At 37.5% G+C, this 18,998-nt stretch overlaps 2 protein-coding genes across 4 annotated transcripts in view; both read right to left on the bottom strand.

The window, feature by feature from the left end:
- Window positions 1-2,557: 2,557 nt before the first annotated feature.
- The window catches only part of LOC149211001 (uncharacterized), a 543,418-nt gene continuing 526,977 nt past the window's right edge, over window positions 2,558-18,998 (bottom strand). For all 3 annotated transcript variants that reach the window (XM_089396847.1, XM_089396848.1, XM_089396849.1), the window contains one exon: window positions 2,558-3,015. In XM_089396847.1, the coding sequence (XP_089252973.1) occupies window positions 2,896-3,015 (120 nt within the window). In that variant the 3' untranslated portion in view covers window positions 2,558-2,895. The remainder of the gene's footprint in view (window positions 3,016-18,998) is intronic.
- On the bottom strand, window positions 7,519-10,272 carry LOC149211002 (uncharacterized). Its single transcript, XM_089394512.1, has 2 exons — window positions 8,363-10,272; window positions 7,519-8,252 (listed from the first exon to the last, which is right to left on the bottom strand). The coding sequence occupies exons 1-2, from the start codon at window positions 10,161-10,163 to the stop codon at window positions 7,657-7,659; spliced, it is 2,397 nt and encodes a 798-aa protein (XP_089250638.1). The 5' UTR covers window positions 10,164-10,272; the 3' UTR covers window positions 7,519-7,656.

Genomic DNA, 18,998 nt, shown 5'->3' with positions numbered 1-18,998 from the left:
GCTTCTACTAGAAGGGAACTACAACCCCCTAGCTCTTGTACTAGCCAATATGTTTACTAGTACGTAGGTGCCAGCCTACAAAAAACTCCACTCTTCCACCAGGGACTACGTTTCATGAATTTTCAGACTGGATGCTCCTGGCACATATCAAAACATATGAAGACCTTGACTCATCAATAACCCATCAAAGATTTAGAAACTCAAACTTCATCAACCAACATGTAGTTAATCTGAAACAATCAGATCACTGTCATCAGAACACTGCGCTGAACCCAAAAACCTGTATCAACATTCAAAACCAACTGAAACCTCAAAAATTCATGTGTCAGACTGTATACGCTACTTCAATGAAGAAAACTTGCATGTATATGCTACTTCCTTCAGCCCAACCTACATATACCTCTAAAGATTCTGAATCATAAAATATTTGAATCACAAACTGTGCCAACCAACAGTGTATTGAACATCTATTGTCAACTTACAGAACTTTACACAGGCAGGCAACATAAAACACTTCTTCTCACTTATAGAATCAATAAAATATCAACCTATTTATGCATTTAGATTTACATTCAGATCTAAGAAGACTTCATTGACGGACAATAGTAAAATAGCAGTAGCAATAAATCAGCGACACTAATATGATAGATTAGTCATCTCTAAACATCAAGCCTTTCTTTTGTATACACTACTTCGAAGAACAAAACTTGCGTGTATACACTCTTTTGCCGAGACGAATCTGCGTACAGATCTGCAAATATTGACTCAGAGCTTTGCTGCAATTCCAGACATCAGACAAACCCAGAATATGATAGATAATGAATAAAACAGAAGCAAAACATCAGATCTAGCCTCAACCAATATTAGATCATTCAAGAATTAGTCATTTCAGTTCTCATGATCCTGATCCAATATTGAACTCAAGGTGCACATAAATATTTCAAATCTAGTCCCAAACATAACCATGCAACATAAAATATACTTCAGATAGAAGTATTCCTTAGAATTTTATTCACTTGCACATCTGGCCTTATGATCCTCTCTTCTTTATATAGTTTTTGGCCTTTCTCAATACCATGGACCAAATCCACTTAGGACCAATACCTTGGATCAAATACCACGGACCAAATATCTCGATCTAAATACCTAGGGTCAATATCATGGTCCAAAGATACCTTGGACCAAATACCTCGGACCAAATACCTCGGACCAAAACCATGGTTTTCAACATGTATGCGCTTTGCCTTCTGTGGGAATGCGTGTGTATGTTATACGTTGTTTCTGTTCTAAGTACTTGAATCTACATGTATCTCTTAAACTGCTTTTACATCATCTCTTCCTTCAATTTCTTTATTCTGATCAATAGACCTTAGTTCCATCTTCCTGATCCTCTATACCACTGCCCTATTGCCTCTGAATATTCTTGTTAGCTTCTTATCAAATCTGAGTTGACTTGTAGAGTTGCCATCAAGGACAATACTTGTATCATAATGCGAACATATAGGGTATTAATGATAGTCACTATATGCCCGTGGAACCTATTGGCTATTGTGATACACATCCGTGATTTGTAGAAAATAATGGTGCCATAAAACATTACCCTAAGAGTATTGCATTGAGATTTTGATCATAGGTCTTCATAAGGAGTTTTTACAAGATAGCCATAAAACATTACCCTAAGATGTGGCAACATTTACAGCCATAAAACATTACCCTAAGATGTGGCAACATTTACAGCAAAATCAATGCATGGTTTGAGCAACACATAGCTGCAATTTATTCTGTTCGCATGAATTACATGTTAACTATCATAATATTCTGTGTGCTTGTATTTTAGGTTACTTGAGATACAGCAATTTATCATTGAGCTAAGATATAGTCTAACCATGATAATGATAACCTAACCTAACTACATGGATATTTCCCAATTTTAGTTTTAGGAAAGCTCATCTCCAAAAGTTATGGTGAATTTTATATTTACCTTTCATGCAAACATTTGCTTTTGGGTGGGGAAGGTGTGGTGGGGATTCACGGTGGTTCATTTCGATATGATATTTACTTGATGTATGCTTTACCGCTAGTTCCTTTCATTTATTTCTGATTATCTAAATAAAGTTCAGATCCTAACTGTAGGGATTGACAAAACTAAACTTTTGGATTGAGGAAATGCCAAATATGCAATGAATATCAGTTCATTTACTAGAAAAAATCAAACATAAGGAAAACAGGCTCACATCCCTAAAAGACAATATATCTAAAATAATGAGTAAGAATATGAATGAATAACATGATAACAATGTCATGTGATGGTTACTAGTATCATTGACTGGTGATAATGGTTGATTGGTCCTGTCTTTTTTAGTTAGGATGTGCCATTTCATTTATTATATTATTATTATTGTCATTATTTACTATATATACAAAATCTCTAGTTTTTCATTTCTTTCTTAACAATGAATTCAACCAAATAAAACCAAAGGCTGTCTCATATTGAGTAATCAGTAGAGACAATATGAAAAATAAGAATAGAAGTGATAAGGCAACCCACAAGGGTAACTTCTGTTCAAAAACTGACTGAATTTGCTTAATGGGGCATCATAGGCAAACTGTTAATACATAAGAGGAAGGTAATTCCTCAAAAATCTGGAACATGTGAATAGATTTCAGATATCATAGTACCTGAAAGTATAAATATAATCTTCCAGTAATTTAAATCATTCCACAGATTAGAATTACAATGGTAAAACGTGCAAACTTCAACCTAATTTACAAGGATACAGAATCCTCATTTTATTGAGATCAACCGGCAGTTCAGTATGCTGTTAACAATCATAGATCAACTGTTAGTTTAGCATGCTTTCTGTAACCAAGATCCTGTGTCTGTTGAGGGAATTCCTAATTAGGTTCTCCAAATGTCTTCCAGTTATGTACTGCACTGGCAGTGGCTTTCAACTGGCTATAGAACTTCTGTAATCTCTCTTCCTCTTCAATAGATATTTTCATATTCTGAGAAACCTGCAATTCACGAAATAGCCTTCATAAGAAAAATGACAGATAAATAGCAACTACACAAGCTGTAGTTTTCTTTTCAACTAAAATCTACAAGCATGTCGAAAATGAGCAATTTATATTTTTTTTTTTCAGAATAAGGTTGGGCGTGTTGAAATTTGGCAGCTCAGGGAGAAATTCCCTCCTTGGGAAACCCCTTCTCACCCTAAGGATACCCCTCTAGCCCTTAGAAGAACTTAATTTGCACATGGGAAAATTATTATTTTAATGCTGGACTATGTTACATCAAAAAATACAAATCGGCCTGGAAGATGAAATTTGTTCACCACAACCTCATATAAATACACCCTAAGGTCACATCAATTGGATCATCACATCACATCTTCTCTTCATCTGATTGGTTCATACAAGTGTGAAATTGCAGGGCTGAGTTCACACATGCGAAGGAGAGAGAGAGTTAATCTGTTGACCAGCGTTGACTTCTGTTTTTGGGACAGTTTGAAACTTTGACCAGCATTAACTTGGATGGTTTTGACCTCATTTGACTGATTTTTGGATATGTCTGGAAGGCCAAGTTGACTGGGACATTGACTGAATATTTCTGTGCACTCTGACCAGCGGTGACTGCAGTTTCTGAGCTAGGGTTTCCACAGATCAACTCTTTGACTTTGACCGAATTTGAAGGCTGTTTTGAGGACTGTTTTGACTAAGGTTGACTGAACAGAAGAGGCCGAATTCTTTGCTTCATTGACCAAATTTTTCTGGGCGCTTTGACTGTTGACTGTTGACTGGTTAGCGCAGGGTTTACTGCTGTTGACTTTGACAGAAAATTGCAGATTTGACTTTTGACCAGATTGCCACTTTGATACCATACATGTTGGACAGTATTGTCATTGATGTCAAAGTGATTGTCAAAGCATGGGCAAAATTGTTTGACTTTGAGATATTGTCATTGATGGAAGGACAAGCATGGTTGACGAAGGAGTCATTGTTTCGACCATCCTTCAGTAACTGAAAAGGCATGATGTCATAATTAACTTGCACACAACCTTGGAAGATCTTTATATGGGAAGCTCATTAAAAGTCTGGAAGGAATAGAACTCCTGGTAAAAGCAAATCACAAAGCAAGCATGTGAGCAGTGCCCTAATGCCAAGTATAAAGAGGAAGGCAAGTTTATTACGGTTGCAACGCTTCCTATTGGATCTGCAGGTAGCTTGCATGATCTCCTCACAAGCTCTCAAACAATTGGCAACCTTCTATCACTTGACAATCGACCTTCCTACAACTCACAACAATGGTACCAGTGTCCCCTTTGTTTGTTGTTGTGATCTATCTTAGTCAGATCACATTTAATTCTTTCAAACCTCTGTGCACACTGTAGGCTTCAGAGTATGGTCTTGCGTGTCTGAGAGATCGTCTGCTTCGCTTTCCAGCCAACACAGGCATTTTGGCATTCATATAGTGCAGAAATCAATACTGGCTTTAGGCATGTGGAATTCACTGCAAAAGTTGTTCACATTAACATAGGATTGCTTTTTTTGAATGGGTGAATGCATCAAGCATGGGTTTGATTAGTGAAACAATGGAGTCTGATCTGAACTTGCGATCTATAAAAACGTATTTATGATAATATCGACTTGGACAGTAAATTGAACTGCTCACAAGATAACTCTCGGACTCATGCATAGATTGAAGAACCACTTGCTCAATACAATCTGTACCCATGCGTTTTCAGAACAACGATCTCCACTAGCAATGTCTTAAGATCAAGTTCGCTCCCCTATATACATGACGGTTCAATGTGATTTAAACATGTATAAATAGAAACCGGTACTCATTTGCTCATAAAATTTGGCCAAGAAAAAAACAAGAAGATTATGGATCACCTGAGGTGAACTAAATGAAGAAACAGTGAACTCGGATCATGAAGAACGAAAAATGATGTGGGCTCATGGTAAGAATGAAGAGTTAACAGATTTGAGCATTTGAAGGTGACATGGTCGAGTTATGTGCTCCATGGTTGGCATAGTAATTACAAGGTTCTCCATTTGTGGATGGTCTCAATTTCAAGTTCTGTAGAGAGTTTTGTTGACATGTAACTCGCAACATATAACCTCTGAAACCGGATTCGTCATTTTTTGGCCACGTGTCCGAATCCGGCGAATTGGATTCGATTCGCCCTAAATCGTGTTCGTATTTCGTGACACGTCGTGTCCGAATGGGACACAATTGAATCTAGATCATGTCCCATTCAGACACAATGTGTCACGAAATTTGAACACGAATCCGGCAAATCAAGACCCGTGCGGCCATAAAAGGGCGAAATTGCTCATGTTTTTATCATTTTGTCTCATTCGTTTTGCAAGAAGTGAGCTATGGGTTCGTTGTTAGAAGTTTGGAGCAAGGAGCCAAGGGTTTGGAGTGTTTTCAACTATGAAACCGGATTCGTCCAAAACTCTGGACGAATCGCGAATCGGACGAATCGGACACGATTCTGTCCTGACACGTGTCATGATGGCAGGACTCGTCGTGTCCTCTTGTGGCACGTCGTGTCCAGGGGCGTGTTCTAAATTCGAAAGTGTGTCACGATTTTCCTGTCGAGTCCTAGTTTGCGGATTCGTTTTCGGATCTGCTGCTAGGTTAAAACTTAAAAGGGGCGTGTCTCTCCCAGTTGACGGCAAAGGATTCAGTCAGACTTCAGTGTATTTGGCAAAGCCGCAAAGGATTGCATCATTGCTTTGTTGCAGCGAGGAGCGGACCGCCCAAGTCCACAGTCCACCCAACGTCCAGAACTTGAGGTAAGGCACAGTTTATTCAAAATCACGTGGTTTATATCGCATTCAATCAGCAGGGTTTCCTACAGGATATCGAAAGTTCGAAACTGATTTTCAATTTGTCATTACGTTCAGCTGTTATTTTAGACATTGCATGGTCGTTGACTCGTTACCTTACTCGCCAATGCATAGAAATTATAATGCCATATATAACGCTGTGATCGATGCTAACAAAATCGCAGAGATACCATGCCAAATGCCAAGTTAATAATCTCTTTACCTTTCTCTGTATATGAACCCTGAACATTTTTTTGACACTGCCTCTAGCCTCAAATGCTTGTATATGTAGCATTTCGACTTTGAATAATAGAAAACATTGTCTATAAACTGATGACAAATTACAATCGATTGCCATCAGATTTAATACAGAGGCTGAATGATTGCCGGACCTTCTAGGCACATCCCATCTCGAATAACCTGTAAGTTAGCTGAATGAAAACAAGCAAAATCATTCAAACGCACAACTCACTAAAAGCTTTTTCGGATACATTAGGTAATTTTAGTTACAAGGTCTTTTAGACAACGTTCTTTTAACTTCAGACAACAAAAAGCTTTTTTGCACCTGCACCTAAGCAAACACATTTTATTGTACCAAATTAAGAAGAATTTAGTAGCAGAAAACAGTTTGTCTCAAGGGAGCAGAGAAGATATTTGACATTTGTCCATCCATTCTCTGCTCCGTTCAGGGATGGATAATCTGATTTTTATACAGCAACATAGAATACTAATTCAAATACGATGGGCAGTATGCTTGGAATCTACAATATTTGATATATCATATGAAGCAGTATCAACATATAAATAGACGATATATCCGGTTTTATTGAAGAAAGATGCAATATCTTAAACATGTGAAAGCATTGCCTGTAGAGGAACTACATTGTCCAGACATTTATTTAAATTTTGTATGTACTATGCATGCTAATAGCTATAGATGAAGATCTATGTTTGAAATCAATAAATTTGTATCATTAATTAAAATTTGTGTAAGAAATATGCCAATAACTAATTTTTAATATATATATATATATATATATATATATATATATATATATATATATATATATATATATATATATATATTTTAATAAAATAATATATAACGTGTCCTAACGTGTCCTGTTCCGGGGGTTAGCGTGACCCGAATCCGACACCACGAATCCCGAATCCCCGTGTCAGGTGACTTAGGTTTTCAAGGAGATTGAAGCAATAAGTAAGTGCATTTCCTCTCTATTTTTTTGCATTTGTATTACAACAGTTTGTATATGCATTTCTTTTACAAATCTGTGCATGTTTTGTTTAATTTTTTTTATAGTATTCATGGCTCAATCAAGGGCAGCAGGTAGGGCGCAATGAAAGGGGAAAAACGACCCCATTGGAGATGCCCCTCCTCCCCCAATATGATCATAGTCTGCTGCAAGTAATGTCAGTGTTTTTAAAACCGGAACCGGTGACCGGACCGGTCCACCTAATGAACCGGTTTACCGACCGGAACCGGTCTAACCGGGACTGGTTTGGTCTAAACGAACCGGTTTTTAAAAATACATTAAATAATTAATTTTTAATGAAACAAAACTATTTTTAAGATGTAAAACCATGATTCCAAGCCAATAGAGACAAAATATGCAAAGTTTGCTCATTTATATACCATGCAAAGGTGAATATATCAAAATGGCACCGAGTGCAATACATATCATCGACAAAATAGCAAAATACATAAGAAATGAGGCTCTAAATGGCCTATAAAGTCCAAAAACAATGCTGCAAGCTATGAGGCCATTGGCCTACTACAAGTCTACAGTGTACACATGATCAACCATTAAGTCCATCACCACTACTAGACACAGGATCATCATCAGGAGCTACATAGACATCATCTGGTTCAGAGTCTGAGGATGCCTCTGCCTCATCTGCAACATCAGTATCAATGCCACCAATGACAATAGAAGTGGACCTAATGGAAGCACGAGTTTTTCGACCTGCACGACTAGTGCCTTCCATTGGTTCCTTGCCTTTCCTTGATGCCGCTACTGATCCTGGTTCTGATGCCGCCACATAATCTGCCTCATCCTCCGCTAAAGCCATGTCGATATCAAAATCAGCCTCAAACACAGGATCTTCAGTCTCCTCCACCCATTCTGATGTTGGATCAATATCGTCCAACACAATGGGATCTAGATCAGGTGATTTGCTCATCATTTGGTTCCTCCTCAGTCGAAGGTTGTATTGCACAAAAACAAGATCATTTAACCGTTTTTGTTCCAAACGGTTTCTCTTCTTCGTGTGTATGTGCTCAAAAACAGACCAATTGCGCTCACAACCTGAAGCACTGCAAGTTTGACTGAGGACTCTAATTGCAAACCTTTGCAATTGAGGACACTGGCCACCAAATGACTCCCACCAATGTGCTGCAAAGAAAAAGACAATAATTAGTAACTTAGTTTATAATTTGAATTGTAAAGAACGTAAACAATTTTAACTTGAAATGAAAAACAAAATGGAAATTGGAATTGCTTACCTGGTTGGTCCACATCTCTTGCCATCTTTGCCAAGTTTTTGCCAAAAGTACCACTTGCTTGATTGAAAATAGTAAGCTGTCTATGTATATCCAACTGGTCTACATGGTTAGGGACCATGCGCTCCAAGCAATCAATCAATCCAGCTCTGACCTCCCCATCATGTTGATCTCCTAGCCGATTTTTATAGTGATACCTTGGGTTCAAAAAATACCCGGCTGCATGTATAGGACGATGGAGTTGATTGTTCCATCTGTTATCAATGATCTCCCATATACGGCCATATTTAGCTAACCTGTCATTGTAAGCTGCCCGTATCTGCTCCTTTGCCTGATCCATAGCTTCATAAATGTAGCCCATGGCCAATCTTTCCCCATCCACCAACCTTAGCACCTTAACAAGGGGCTCGGTAATTTTCACAAGCTCTACAGACCTTTTCCAAAAATAAGTGTCTAACACTTTCTTTTTGGTGTCTTTTCCATCTGGTCTACGAGCCCACCGAGATTCAGACCATTCATCAGAGGAAAACATTTTCTGCAAGTTTCTATGTTGACCATTGAGACATTGCAACGTGAGGAAGTGAGTTGCAAATCTCGTAATTGCAGGCCTAACAAGCTCTTTGCCTCCAGTGTGTTTCCTCATTAGGCTCAATACCCATGAGTGGTTGTAAATGTATTTTGTAATGCACTTGGCATGCTCTACAGTGTTTTTTACCCACTCCACCTTGCCTATATCCTCAAGCATGAGGTCTATGCAATGTGCAGCACATGGAGTCCAAAATATGGTGTTATATTTGGCCTCAAGCATCTTTCCAGCAAGAACATAGTTTGAGGCATTATCAGTGATGACCTGCACAACATGCTGCTCCCCAACTTCCTGAATAATGTTATCCAAAAGCTCAAATAGAAGGCTTGCATCCTTTACCCTATCAGATGCATCAACTGATTTCAAAAACATGGTTCCTTGAGGGCAAGAAACAAGGAAATTAATGATAGTGCGGTTCTTTCCATCGGTCCATCCATCTGACATAATGGAACAACCTGTTTTGACCCATGACTCTCTAAACTCAGCCAAATACTCATCAATGGAAGATATCTCTTTTTGCAAAAGAGCTCCCCTCAAGTCATGCATACTAGGGCCTTTGAAGCCCTTTCCTGCAGCTATAACAGAGTCCCACATAGCTTGGTAATAAGGTGAGCGAGCAGCATTAAATGGGATATCTGAATCATACCACCATCTAGCAATGTATTGGTGAGAAGTTTCTTTGCATTGTTTTTTCCAATGCTGATCCAAAGTGGGTTGAGAACTTGGCTGGGAGGAAGTGGGATTAGATTTAGAAGAGGCAATGTTGGCAGAAGATGAGAAATAACTTTGGATGTTTGGTCTCTTTGCTCCTTTTGATGGTTGGCCAACTCCAACAGAAGGATGAACATAGTGAAAGGGGTCATTGGTGGAAGGGATAGAAGTGGAGTCTTGAATCTCATAATCATCATACCCACTCTCTTTCATAAGATTCATGGCTTCCATTAATTCCCTCTTCCTTGCAATTTCATCTTGGATGGCCTTCTCCCTAGCCTTATCCTCATAAAATTTTTCAAGCTTGGCAATGTATTCTGCCCTAATAGGACCTAACAGTTCTTTTGGTGCATCACATGGCTTTACTTGGCCTCTTACCCCAGCCAAGTGTTGTTTCAACCTAAGAATACCCCCACCTCCAATAGATTTATGGCATAATTTGCATATCATTTTTCCCTCAATTACATCACAATGAACCCATGCACTGTCCTTTCCTTTTGGAGCCATGTTTGCTTGAAATAATAACAATTTGCAAAGAAATCTGCCATTTAAAAAAAAAAATTGCAGCTAAGGAACATGGAAAACCAATGATAAATGTAGGAAAAAAAATGCACATGCAAGCTACAAAAATTGATAGCATAGAGCTAGAGAGTTCATAGGCTTAGCTTAGATGATAGATCATTGAAGTGAGAAGTTTATAGCACAAAAAAAATAATTCATGGACAGCAGACCCAAATGAGGAATTATCAAGTGCAAATCCTTACCTGGAAATGCAAAGTAGCTCTCTTAGCCTCCTCTTGATGATGGCAACTCCACTGGCAGCTACACACTATCTCCAAAATAGCTCCAACTCCAACTCCAAGATGACTACTTCAGCAAAAACTCCACACTCTCCAAGCTCACAAACAAACTCACAAACACTCACAAACACTCCAAATCAGTTGTGTGACACAAATGAGAGTGAGAGGGGTGTCTTATAGCAAGTGTGAGGGTGTTTTTGGAGGGAAAATCCCTTTCCCTCACCCCCAAAACCCCTAAACCGCCCTCATTTCCAAAAAACCGCTGCGCTTTTTGCTTGACCGGCGGCCTGTCCATAAACCGGCCAACCGGCCGGTTTTTACCGGTTAGGGCATGTTTCCGGGCAAATGGTGCTTTAAACCGGGTTTTTCCACCGGTTCCGACCGGCCAGCCTTCCAACCGGCCGGTTAGGCCGGTAACCGGTTTTTTCCACCGGTTTTTAAAACTATGAGTAATGTTGAGGGAAGACTTCCTCCTAAAGGCTAAAGATAACATTGAGAAATATCTCTTGTGGAAATATGTCCCAAAAGAGGATGGGCCAAGCAGCGAGGGGAAGGGAGGAGGCAATGTGAATTGGAGATGCAACTTTTTCCACAATACTTTCTTTCACAAGCACATATTTTCGTGCGAAATACCTGTTGTCACACAGATTGTCACGACAACGCTCAGACCGGGAGCTGTCACCCAAATCCCCAATCTCTCCGTTTAAGCCTGTCTCTCGCAGCTAAGGGGGGTAGACCCTATGGAACAATGGATGAGCAACTGTGGACCAGTTGGGTTGGGAGACACGAGGGGAAACAAGCACTTAATTGATTTTATTAAGTTTATAGTTAATGACTGAATGATTATTTATCAAATGCTTGTAGAAATATGAACTCATTAACAATCATTTACCATCAAATAACTCAAACAAAGATTAACTTTTACCAAATGCGAGATAATCGATAAACGCTCAATGGCTTAACGATATTCCAACAATTAAACTTCAAGAAAGATCAAATGCTTTGAGTGATCATAAAATTTAAATGCTGACTAGTTACCACTTTCATATAGCTAACTTTAGATGAACATTTAAGCGCATTTAACTATAAAGAAGTGGAACATAGATACCACAAAAATGAATTTTCAATTTTTGTTAAGCTTTTTCAAAAAAAAAATTATTTTTATATTTTTTTATAAAATTCTAAGTCAAAATAAAACAAAACTAAAATCCTAAATAAAAATAAAAACTAATGTAAACTAAAGTCTAATCTAAAATCTAAAAAGAACTTTTAGATGCCCTTTTTTATACTTTTACTATTTTTATATTTATATTTTATTATTATTTTTTTATAATTTTAAAATAAAAAAATAAAAAAAAAGCCTAAATCTACTCTAAACTAAATTTCTAAAAATGAAAAGGAATATTTTTTTTTAAAACAATTTATGATTTTTAGGATTTTTTAAATATTATTTATTTATTTATTTTAATTTTTTAGATGTTTTTGTTACTTTGATATTTTTGAGCCTAAGTTTAAATCAAAAGACAAAACAAAATCAGAAAAATAAAAGTGAAAACAAAATCCAAAAAACCCTTTTTTTTAATTTTCTTTTTTATATAATATCAAAACTTAATCAAAACAACAAAAAATAAATAAAAATAAAAAAATAAAAAATCAAACTAGAACTTAAACTAAATGAAACTTAAACAAATTAAAACATCAATCCTAACCTCATGACAATACATGCCAATATATATACAAAATCAAAAAATAACCTAAACCTAACTTTTTTTTTTTTATTTTAATATTGAATAAAATAAAAACTAAACGAAATCAAAATTCTGCCAAATGAAAAAAAATGAAATCAAATGAAATTTAAAAGGAGATTGCATACGCCGACTATATACAAACTAAATAAAAGGCTAAAAATGAAATTCGAAATGCTTTACGTTTTTAAGTTTGGAATTAAAATGAAACGAAAGTTACGAAACTAAAAATGAAATAAATTAAAAAAGACCAAAACATAACCAAAAAAAAATTCTAATCCTAAACTGAAATCAAAGGTATGCCAACTTAAATCCTACGCAGGTAAAAAAGAAAAAGAAAACCTGAACAAAAAAATTCGAAACGCATTTTCTTTTTGTTTTTGCAGGTTTGATAGCTTGACAGGAGAGGGAGAGCAGCGTGAAGGAGTTCGAGCGGATTTGAGCAGCGTTTGTTTTGCAAGTTAGTTCGATGGCAGAGAGTGGAACAGAGGGGATGGGCAGCGTGCTGACGGTGACTACGCAGAAAAAAAAAATACGCAGGTGGACTGAACTGTGGAAAGGCAACGACTGTCGCGTGAGAAAAGAAGGAAGGGAAATGCGTGGAGGATGCTGGCAAATGGAGGAATGCCACAGAGATTTGGCAGGTCGTGGGTATGGGAATAAATCGATGAGCAGTGGAATGAACGCAGGTATGTGGAAGAAATAATTTTTGTTTTTGTTTTTTTTGAGAAAGATGGATGGAAAAGAGAAATGAGACAGCGTGGAGAAGCTGAGATGCAGGTTGAATTTGAAGCTTGCTGCATGGGTAGCAGGGTGAAGAGGTAAGGAGAGGGGATGAACTTACAGCAGGCTAAATGTGGGCCGGACAGGCAATACGTAGCTGAAGAAGGGACTGTGGAGGAATGGAGAAGGACCAAGGGTTTAGTATGGAAGCATGAGGAGAAAAACTTGAGAGAAGGAGCTGATAGTGTGTGAAACGTTGGGCAAGCCACAGGAGCTGAGCAGCATTTGGAGATGTCTATGTGGAGGTTTGACAGCAATCCAGCCTGCTAAAAAAAATTTTGAAATTTTTTTCCTGGAACAAAAATAAACCCTGAGCAACAGGACTGTACACCTGCAAAAAAATGTTTCTGAAGCAAATGTTCCTGCTAGAGTTGATCCTGAGGCCAGATCTTACCCTCCAAGGCCTAGATCTGGCTTCAAGATTGAATCTCACCTTAAGATCTGTAACCTACAAATGGCGGAAACAGAAAACCAAGAAGTAAAATGTGCCAGAAACAAAACTGAAAACCCTAAAACCAGCGAAAAATTTATAATATTTACAGATTTTCGACTCTTAATGAGCCAGATTTGTCAATAATCCACAGTAATATTTTCAAAATTTAAATTTAATGTGAGATACTTCAGAAAACCCTTCTTGCATTTATAAGAAAAATTCAAATGATAAGCCCGAAATTAAAACTCACTGGGCTCTTTCAGAAAACGCAATCCAGGAGTTGGTTGGTTCAGCCGAGAACTTCCCCTAACACCCGGTAAACTCAAAACTAAGATTTCCTGCACAGCTTAAAATCAAACCATTAACATAGAGGGAAAAAACAATAGTGAAATCCAGATCAAATGGAGATACCTGCCATTATATTTCAGAATCTGAACTATCATTCAAACCCCAGAGATCAGACAAGATACCTGTGCTTAAATCAATCTTCATCAAGCTATTATCAATGACTGAAAATAAAATTATGCAGAAAAATAAAAGATCTTACAGCATTTCCAGAAGAGTAACACCAGCAAGATTTTCAACCCCAAAGTCTTTCTTTATTGCACAAAAAATGACTACAAGAGAGCTTTCTTTAGCCCCAAACTCCCAGATCTAGTCTGATCTCAAATGACCCCTAACACCCTATTTAAAGGAAAAAATACCAACGGCTAGTTCGAGTGATCCATGTCAAACTAATCTCGACCATCAATAAGGATCAAAATCCTTTTCAATCTCATCCATTGAAATTTTAATTGCATTTTCATATATTAAAAATCAAAATCTTGCATTTATTTCCTCAAAACTTGTGACTTATTATTATTATTTTTTTTAATTTACTTTTTAATTTATTTTTTAAAATTTATTTTTAATTTTTAATTTTTTTAATTTTTTAACTTTTTATATTTTATTGCTTTTCTATTTTTTATTTTTTATTTTTGCATCCTCGAACTTAGCCCTTTGGAAAAATCACCTAGGACCTAGGACTTATGATGGGATTAAAACATTTTCTAACCCTCAAGACACTTTACATCATGACTTTTACAATTTTACATCTCAAGGGGGGAAAACCCATTTGACATAGACTCTCAGAGACCACCCAATTTTGCTATACAACTATAATCTCGCAGATCAAGCAATTTGTAATAACCTAACCAAACTGTTAGAGTTATTTCCAAATTACTTTTACATAGACTCAACCAAGTACACTAGGAGTCCCCTAAGATTCTAATGACAAAATCCATTCCGGCTTTGGGGTTAGGCTAAAGGAAAACTCTGCCGATCATGGATCGGTGAGACAAAAAACCTCTCGGAACGTAGATTATCACTAGAAAATTAGGTTTGCCTAGGCAATTTACATACATGACTCAAATCTGCTAAGATTATTTACAATTTACACATGCAGATTGGGTTTACAACATAACATGATCAGGTCGATGATGACTATCGAATGGCATAGACATGTCGATCTAGTGCTGTCCCTTTATGCGAAAAAGGGGTGTACTGCTATGGGTAGTTAACACGTAGTGGTCAACATCTGGCTCTATTTGAGGACACATTGCTGCACTATAGGAATGTGGGAATCCAGAATCTGCATCGATGCAACGCACAACAAAACATAAGTAGCGTCCATCCAAAAATCATCATATAACATTAAGCACAAGAAAGATATAAGCTCTTCATTTATTAACTATTCTAACAACATGAAAAAGTAAATCTAATCCTAAAACAGAAATGAAAATGTTGAAAAAACAAGGAGTAGGGTTAGAAATACAGAGGAGGCCCCATGGCATCAGATGTGTTCAATATAGTGTATACTGAGCATTTGCCTGCTTTCAGGCAAATCTGTCCGTTGCTTGTCGGAGTCCAATTCTGCATATAGTAGGACTTTTCCCTATCTGAAAATCAAGTTGCTCGCGACCGTCTGATGCATCAAATCTTCTTCTCTGTTGACACCTAATCTTCATGATTGGGAATTTTATGTAAATAAATAAATTGGGAAGGTGAACGGTCATCGAGAGATGAACTGAACAATCAGTCCCTATTGTATATAACAATGGGTTACCTATGGAAAAAAATACGAATCAGTTTTTTCTGCCTTTGGAGAGTTACTGCCTGGCCTGACATGGTATCAGAGCCAGTTCTAAAAATAGTTGTAACTCCCTTCATCTCTACCACTGCCTCTGTCTTGAAATAGTCTGGCACTGCCTCAGTGCTGAGCACTGCTCTGCGTTTGTCCATTGTCTGACCAGATATAGCGCTGCTCTACCTTTGACATGCCCAGAGATGCGTTGGTGCCTCTATGCAGACCTGTCCGAGCTCATTTTGCTCTCTGCATTTCTATGAATGTTTCCACCGTTCCATAAGTTTTTCTAAAAAAAAAAAAAAAACGTTGTCTCATATGTGCACTGTCTGTATGTATTTTTCAAAATGTTGTCTCATATGTGCACTGTCTGTATGTATTTTTCAAAACGCTGTCTCATATGTGCACTGTCTGTATGTATTTTTCAAAACGCTGTCTCATATGTGCACTGTCTGTATGTATTTTTCAAAACGTTGTCTCATATATTTAAAGCGCTGTCTGTCGTTCTCCAATTCGGTCATTTCCGCCTTCAAGTTCTCAGATTCAAGGGAGCTCAATTCTAATGCATCACTCCATTCTCATTTGAATTTGGCTTGATTTTAAATACATTTAACATCGAGATGTTGTGGTGTGCGGCGAAGCTTGGCGCCCGCTCCTCCTCAATTTCTTTCCATCGCTAGTCCTGAACGAGATTCGGCCTGTCGAAGTTGCCACGACCGCTGCGTGTGTTGAACGGGATTCTGCCTGTCGGAACCATTTTCGCCACGATAAGTGGGATTTATTTTTCACATATGCATACTTTTACGAAATACAGTCGTAATCATCATTGATCATTCTGTATGTAGATATTATATAATTTGGTGAATTTCTGTGGAGATTAAAGTTGCGTGGCGATGCAGAATGAGATTTTCCTCTCGTAGGTTTGGCCTCAGCCTTGCTTCTCCAACCTGGAGCGATACTGCAGGCCAGGAGCGATTCCGTAGTCTTATCCCAAGTTACATTCGAGACTCTTCTGTTGCTGTCGTTGTTTATGATGTTGGAATCCGACAGTCATTCCTCAACACTGCCAGATGGATTGAAGAAGTACGCACAAAGCGAGGTAGTGATGTGATTATTGTGCTTGTTGGAAACAAAACAGATCTCGTTGACAAAAGGCAAGTCTCAATTGAAGAAGGTGATGCAAAATCTCGGGAATTTGGGGTGATTTTTAATGAAACTAGTGGAAAAGTTGGATTTAACATTAAGGCCTTCATATAACTCGGTTCATCAAATTGCCTATATATGTTAAGCCTCCTCCATATACACCTTCCCATATACCACGACAAAATAAATAATACCCCTGTTTTTTAACATATCTAAGTACAATTTCACTGTACATCAGTAGAAGTATTTGTATCAGCAGAAGTTTTTTTATCAGCAGAAGCATTTTATCAGCATAAGTTTTTTTTATCAGCAGAAGCTTTTTATTAGCATAAGTTTTATTCAGCAGAAGTTTTTTTATTATCAGCAGAATTATTTTTTGCAGAATGCACTCAATCATCTCTATGGTAGGAATAGTTCTCACTGGCAAGGAGAACTATCCTGAATGGTCCCGGATGATAAAACACACCCTCATCTTCAATGAGTTGTGCAAAGGAGTGTGTGTCGGATAAGGAGACAATGACCCAGTGCAGCCTACATCAGACAAAGAGCTCGTCATTTGGGAAAACAAGAACAACAAAGCCTATGCATTAATCGCAGCATCTGTAAATGAAGAAGTAAGTCGCCATATTTCATCATATTCAACTGCCTTTGAAGCTTTACAAAAGCTGAAAGAACTCTATGACTCACATTCTGCACTTGAAGTTGTTCAGCTCATGATTAAACTCTTCACTCTTGAACTGAAAAATAATGATCCTCTTGCTCTTGCATCTGAAGTAAAATCTATAATGCATGATATCAAATCCACTAAGGTTGAGCTGGATATCCCTCTTATTACTTTTCTCAAGGCACTCTATCCTACTTATTCCAATTATCTTGAGTCTTTACAAGAAAATGGAAATCTTAAAGATATAACCTTTGACTCTCTTGTGAAAAAGTTTGCTGAAAGAGAGAAAGCCTTTGGAAAGAAGACAGTCCCTGAATCTTCTGAAGAGACTGTTTGCCTTGCTCATAAAGAAAAGCATCCTGCTCAAGATTCTACAAGAGGAAGAGGTGGACGAAGAGGAAGATGAAGATACTTCAGAGGCAGGGGGGCAGACATTCTCAAGGAGAAAAGGCAGATCTGCATTGCATTCGCTGCAAAAGAAATGGATCACATGATGCTTCTACATGCAAGCTACCATGGGACAAAATTGAGAATAAAAGAAACCAGCAGAAAGGTAAAATTGATGATACAGACAAAGGTAAAGCACCTAATCCGCTCACTATATTGAGGCACAATGTAACATTGGAGTAAATGAAGATTTGTTTAATGCTTCACTTGCTTCTTCGAAAAATGATTGGTTGCTTGATTCAGGAGCAATCTGTCATATGACTCATAGGAAAGATTTTTTTGAAGATTTCACTGACAATGTTGATGGAGCAGTATACTTTGCAGATCAGTCAAAAATCAAGCCATCAGGGCTTGGCACAATCAGGCTTAAACTGCCTGGTCTTCCAAACTTTCTTCTGGATCATGTTCTATATCTCCCACAGCTCAAGAGAAACTTGTTGTCCTTGGTTCACATCCGTCAGCAAGGTCACTCCATTCATATGTTTGATGGCAAACTTGAGGTAAGAAAAGCATCTAACCACTCACTTGTCATGAGGGGAATAGAAGAAGAAAGACTTCTCAAACTGCAAGGAACCTCTGCTCATGCACAACATTTCTCATATATTTCTCATCATGAAGAAGGTACACTTCCATCAAGTTTATTATGGCATGCTAGATTTGGACATTTAAACTATGACAGTCTCCGCTTATTGAAAAAAATGGTGTTGCTGGTTTGCCTACAATTCCTAGAAAACATAAGCAATGTGATGCTTGCATTCTAGGAAAGCATAGCAAACAGTCTTTTCATGATTCACATTCAAGAGCACATAGGAAGCTTGAACTCATTCATTCAGATTTATGTGGTCCAATGCATGTTCCTTCTGCAAATGGAAATAAATATATCATGACATTTATTGATGATTACACTAGAATGTGTTGGGTTTATTTATTGAAGAACAAATCTGATGCTTTTCAAACATTCAAGAATTTTCATAAATGGATTGAAAATGATGCACAATCTCATATTGGGTCTATTCGCACTGATAATGGAAAAGAATATACATCAAATGAATTTGAACATTATCTTCGCCAACATGGGATCAAACATCAAACAACTGTGCCTTATAATCCCCAACAAGATGGTGTAGCTGAAATAATGAATAGAACAATCTTGAATATGGTACGATCCATGCTTTTCTTCAAAAATGTAAAGATAATGTTTTGGG

Source organism: Pinus tabuliformis, chromosome 1_2, assembly GCF_031772625.1.
Source record: "Pinus tabuliformis cultivar Carrire ecotype Pingquan chromosome 1_2, CPIR1, whole genome shotgun sequence".
NCBI classification, from domain to species: domain Eukaryota; kingdom Viridiplantae; phylum Streptophyta; class Pinopsida; order Pinales; family Pinaceae; genus Pinus; species Pinus tabuliformis.
This window is presented reverse-complemented; position numbering and strand designations above follow the sequence as displayed.